Raw genomic sequence first — 5,913 nt, 5'->3', positions numbered from 1 at the left:
TGGCAGGCCATGGGAAACATCTCCCGCCTCCGAGGTGCCGCACGCCGAGACCAGGCCCCCTCCCTTGAGGCCCTGTCCCACCCGAAGGGGGCTGTCGGGGGCAGAGGCAGCCCCCTTGCCAGAGGCCGTATCCCACAAGCAGGTGACGAAGCCCACTAACGGCGTGCCCTGGGAAACCCACCCCACGCTGACTAACCGGAGGGGCTTCATCCCCTCTGCTCGGCAGAACAAAGCACCAGAGGGGACGGTTTCATCCCACCGGCCTCCCTCCACGGCAGGGATGCCGCAGGGCAGTCATGCCTGGGAAGTGGCCAACAGAGGCCAGGGAAGCACCAGGGCAGAGCTGAAGTCAACGAGGCTCAAAGGGAGAGGTGACACCCCCCGACTGGACGGCTGCTCTGAGGGTGCCGGCCATGGGCGCGTGCCCATGCCGCTGCTCAGGATCTGCCCCTGCTGCTGCTACACCACAAGGTCTCGACCACGCAGCAGTACCTGGTTGGGAATTGTGGCTCTGCTATGGACAGCAGGAAGGGTGAGGTGCTCAAATATCGCCTTTCAACCTCCTCATCCAAGGGCTCTTCCAGACCCATACCCTCTCCCTCACAAGCATGAGCCACCGAGAAACTCTTGCCTTCCCCCAGCATGGCAGCAGCCCCAGGTCCCCTCTCTCCTCCGTGAGGCTGAAGCCTCTACGCATTTCCACTCGGCCACGCTAAAACATGAGGTTTTCTTGGGGATTTGGAGAAGCATCAGAGAACCCAGGTTATCCCAGGCACGAGCCATGCATACTCACCACCTTCAGCTCAGGCACCGAGCGACTCAGGGTCCATTCCTGGCTGTTCACAAACGAATCTGCAGAAGAGAGAGGAGAAGTCATCAGGTCACTACGGTCTCCCTCAAGACCCTGACAAGGATCCTGCCATGCTCTCCCTGCTCCCTCCAGGCAGGAGATTCATGGCTCTTCCCTCCCTCCCACCTCGCCTGGAGATGGAGCTGCACGAGGTTCGGAGGCTGCCCGCGCTCAGCAGCCAGAGCTCCAGACGGGAAGGAACGGCGGAGCTGAGGTGGGAAGGCAGCGCAGAGCCCACGTGCCGCAGGCTGGGACCCTCCCTCCCGCACCGCCGAGCACAGAAAGCCCCATGGCATCCCCTTCCTCAAGGCGCTGGGACAAGAGAAGTACCGGAGACTCGACGCCTTCTCGGGGGCAGCCGCTGCGCAGGGCCCCAGCGGGGCAGGCAGGTAACGGCCAAGGCAGTGCCGGGGCGCCGCACCCGGGCTGCAGTACCAGCACATTGCACGCAGTACAGATAAAGAGCTGAGGTGTGCTGTAATCTACGCTCGTGATTGAGAGTGAACACAATTAATTATGTGTATGCTATGTAATTTGCAGAACACTAACGGGCTTAAGAAGTTCTAACTGTCAGGCACGGCTTCGAGCAGTGCAGGGAACACCCCCCCTCCTGCCACAGAAATCACAAACACTTCATTTACATCCAAACAATCCCCAGGAGCTGGTCAAACAAGAGACTTCCCAAACAGAACCCAGCTCACCGGGGAGGAGCAAGAGCCTGGGAAACACCTGGACTGGTCAGAAGTATCCAGCAGCCCCTCCTAACAAAACCCAAGTCCCTCATCTGCCTTGGACATGGATGTGCATCCTCCACCCAACGCCAGGCAGCTGCGGGGCGGAGCTTCAGAAACGGAAGAGCAGCACTTGCTGGATGTTAATAGCGTGGAAATAAGGAAGGATTTTTGAGACCAGAAACCCGTGGGAGCGTGGATTCTCCAAGAACCTGTAATCAACGTGCAGTCACCGTCACAGGCTATTGCCGAATGGGAAATCTCAGATGGGTTCAAAAAGGGAAGAGGCGAATCTGTGAGACCCAACCACAGGCAGGGATTGAACATGACGGCCTGGGTGCTACCACGCTCAGCCATCACCCGAGGCCACGGCGGGACGCCAGACCAAAGGGGAGAATGGCTCTGGACCTGCCCCCTGCTCTGTCCCTGCTGCGAGCCGCCCGTCCCCGCCCCGGCGGCTAAGCACCAGCTCTCGGAGCCTGCACCGGCACTGCCCAAACCAGACGGGCAAGCCGGCGCCCGCAGGTCTCTGCCAAGCGGGTGTTTCGTGCAGGGCTGTGCTAAGCACCACGGGCTGAAACCAGGGCACCGCAGGAGTTGCCACCGGATCCAGGCAGGACCAGAGGACAACGCCAGGCTCCCCAGCCCCGCCAGGAGCCAGTCAGTGGCATCCGCACTCCGGTTTGTGTTCCTGTAACTCCCACGGGAATGTTGGACCCACACCGGCTGCGACCTCCCCTCCATCTCCCGGCTAATGCCTGGGCTCATCTCCCCCTGCCTTCGTGCCTGCCCGTCCGCGTGCTGGTCCCCCGATCCGCCGCTGTACCTTCGTCATGGCACGTGGCCCCCGCAGGCCGCAGCGTGTTTTCCCATCGCATCAGAAGTGGGTAGCAATACGCGCCTCATGCCTAGAGTTGACCACTCATACACTAATTTATTAACACTTCTTCTTCAGAAGCTACAGACAAATAGAACACAAGTCTGATGCTGTAACACAAGTTATTTACAACCACCATGAACGTTCATAAGAGGAATCGTTTCTTCGTGCTCTCTGTCTTTCAACTTTCCTTTCTTTCTTAGGCACAGCTGAAATCTTTACTAAAACAACCACTAAGTTAGGAGGAAAATGGCAAGTCCCTGAGCCCTTCCAGAAGGGCAGCAGCACACCCTATTTCCAGCGGCGTTACCTGGCCCGCAGAAGCTGCCACCTCCACCTCTAACTCCTGCTCTGCTCAGCGCCATCGCCATCTCCCCTCCCTCCAGGTTGGCGGCGGCGCGGCCGCGCTGCCTCACTGCAGGCACCTTGTTCTTGAACTGTAAAACCTGGCAGAAACAGAGCAGGATTTTGGGGGGGTCTCAAGCGGAGCACAACCCAAACGCAGCCACTGGCTTGCCCTTCGGAAAGGGGAGAGAGGCCAGGAGGGGGCAAGCTGCGCTCTGCCCAGTTCTGTTCTCGTACGCCCAGGGTACAGGAACCAGCCGGGTGTTTGCCAGTTGCCTCCTTGCTGATCTAACAGATCTTTGGGTTTCTAACCACGGTTCAGGAATTCCTCAGCACCAGTTTGATTTTGGACTTGCCGCGAAGGCCTTTGAGTAAATCTTAACACAAATAAATCACTGACACAATACCCATTTAACTACATCCAGCCATCCAACACATGCAATTAACAATTCTCGTTAGCACGCTTAACCCACAACACCAGCGTATAGCCTGGGCACCTCTCCCCCCAGCCGCCCCCCCGCCACCTCTGCTTGGCAGCGCACGCCAGGGCACTGGCACCTCACTGCACGGGGCAGCCGGAGCTCTGCCACCACAAATCCCCGCGCTCCAGGGACAGCCCCGCTGGCGCGAAGGAGCGGGATGGAAACACCGTCAGCAATGCGCTCGCCCTCACCACTTACGCCTGCCCTGTGCAGCAGCGGGGAGGATGCGCCTGGTGCCCACAGACTCACCCGCACGGACCTCTCCAACCGCGCTGCGCCCCAGCTTGCAAGAGCCGTCACCCAGGAGCTCGCACGCTGCAGTCGGGCTTCGACACCGGGCTGGACGGGGCAAGACCCTTCCTGTGCAGCCCAGCGCACCACCTCCAGACCCCGGCCGCTCTTGGGTTGCAGGTGGGGGACAGGGCTGTCCCTATCCTGAGAAGATTCCGACTGGACATGAGAGGGAAATTTTTCCCCGTGAGAACAGTGACCCGTTGGAATAATCTCCCCAGGGGAGGGGTTGACTCCGCTACACCGGACTCTTTCAGGACTCAGCTGGACAGGGTGCTGGGCCATCTTGTCTAGGCTGGGATCTTGCCTAGAGAGGTTGGACCAGGTGATCCTTGAGGTCCCTTCCAACCTGGGATCCTATGATTCCTCCGGAGCAGGGCGCAGGGCTCGCCCGAGCGCTGGACAGGGCTCGCAGCGGGCACTGCCGGGCACCGGGAGGTGGGCAGTCACCTGCAGCTCACACCACTACTGCTGGGAAATCCACTCACGGCTCAGCTGGACGGAGCGGCTGCTCGGCACTCAGACTCTGCTCTGCCACCACGGGCAGCAGGGTGCTCTCCTGCCCCTGCCGAGGGGCCACATCCCCTCCCTGGGGGCAGTGGAGGCTGCTTCACCCCAACAGCAGCAGGAGGCTGCCCAACATCGTTGCCTGAGAATGGCCATCTGGATTCGGACCAAGGGCCTGCCCAGCCCAGGACGCCATCTCCAGCACCCTTTGGCACGGGGGAAGGCAGGAAGAGTAGGAACACGGCCAAAGTACATGACAGTGACCCTTCCTGTGTTTGCGGCTGCTGACCTCTCCAGCTCAGGGATGTCCTGTGGTTTGTCTGTTTAGTCAGCATCAAAAACCTCTCCTTTGAGTAATTGTTCTGTCTCCTCTCGAAACCACATAGAATTTCACTTCCACTTAGTTCTTTAGCAAGGAGTTTCAGCAGTGTAAACACCCATACCTTGAAACACCACTGTCTCACGGTTCAGGCTTGGCTTCACCAGAGGCCCCCAGCCCCGGTGGTACCGGAGGCAGGGAGCTAACATCCCTAGCCAGCCGGACCAGCACCGACCCATCTTTCACTGCGAGCCCTCTCTTCCAGAGTGTGGAATCCCAGCTGTTGGATCGCTCCTTGTGCGGAAGATGTTCTGCACTTTCCACCCTCTCTGCTGTCCTCCTCCAGTACCTCCTGCTCCGCGGGAGAGGACATGACCACTGCTCATGCTGCTGCACACAGCATCTCACCCGCGACAGGAAGAAGGCAGACGACCGTGCCGGGAGGTCCCACGTGGCTCCGGTGCCTGACCCCGCCAGACCGGTCAGCTGCCCCACTGCGGAAGAGCCCGCTGTAACGATAGGGCACTCTACCTGCAGTGTCTCAGGGTTGAGATACCCCCCTGTAAGCGCTCACGGAGGTACGGATGAACCCACTCTTATTCCAGCACCCAGGAGGGCAAAAGCGAGTGCTTACGGACTATGTGACCAAAGGAACAGAGGCTAAGGCAGGAGCAGCCTTGAACCGAAGACAGCCACAGGATCCCTTCACAGTCGCCTGGAAAAGTTACCAAGACCCAGATCTTGGAGGGGCCAGTTCCCCCTGCAGCCCCCTCCAGAGCCAAGGTCACAGGCATTGCGCCCATCTGCCATCCCAGGCTGGACCCGGACACACAAACCCTCCCGCTAACGAACTCCTATGGGAACAAAAGCGCCCCTTGTTCAGGAAGGCATCCCACCCCGACACCGAACTGCCCGTATAGAGCACCACTCCTCGCAGCGCCCCATCATCCCCTGCCCTTCCCCATCAGCTGCCCGAGGTCTTTCCTACTGCACGGATCAGGGATGAGGCGAGGCAGAGAAGGAAGGCGAGGAGGCCACGCGTGTCCGCACACTGGGGTAGGCACGCGTCCTCGTCCTGCACCTTGTGGCATGCCTGGGAGCTTCCCAGCTCTGCAGGAGCGCAGAAGGAGCGTCACATCATCCTGCAGCGCTCCCTCCAGTGACGCTTCCCCAACACCCAGCTCGCTCCACACCGAGTCAGCCTTGTACAGAACAGCGGCTGCTCAGTGCAAGCACGTGGACCAAGCTCCCCTGCACGCCCACACCAACTAGCCCATCGCCAGCTCTGGCTTCGGACGAGCACCCTGCAGAGCGAGGGTTTGCTTCAACGGTGCCTGAGAGCTGGAGCTTCTCAAACCCAGGGGCTGTCAATGTCCACTTCCCCAAGTTACTCGGTTAATAAAGCAGCATTCCCACACACGCTTCCAGCACTCCCTGCAGACCACGGGGAGAAGCTTGGCTCTGGTTGTCAACAGGAGGAAAAACAAATGCTCTCAGCTGCATCAACCAGC

At 59.9% G+C, this 5,913-nt stretch overlaps 1 protein-coding gene across 1 annotated transcript in view; it reads right to left on the bottom strand.

The window, feature by feature from the left end:
• LOC104127869 (arf-GAP with GTPase, ANK repeat and PH domain-containing protein 3) overlaps nucleotides 1-5,913 on the bottom strand; it is a 135,008-nt gene that overhangs the window by 113,055 nt on the left and 16,040 nt on the right. The window contains exons 3-4 of the mRNA XM_009640575.1: nucleotides 2,769-2,904; nucleotides 794-852 (exon numbers count right to left, since the gene is read on the bottom strand). Coding sequence (XP_009638870.1) covers nucleotides 794-852; nucleotides 2,769-2,904 — 195 coding nt within the window. The remainder of the gene's footprint in view (nucleotides 1-793; nucleotides 853-2,768; nucleotides 2,905-5,913) is intronic.

This window comes from Egretta garzetta, unplaced genomic scaffold (genome assembly GCF_000687185.1).
Source record: "Egretta garzetta isolate BGI_Z169 unplaced genomic scaffold, ASM68718v1 scaffold786, whole genome shotgun sequence".
In the NCBI taxonomy this organism is placed as follows: domain Eukaryota; kingdom Metazoa; phylum Chordata; class Aves; order Pelecaniformes; family Ardeidae; genus Egretta; species Egretta garzetta.
Note: the sequence above shows the minus strand (reverse complement) of the source record. Positions and strands in the feature narration are given on the sequence as shown.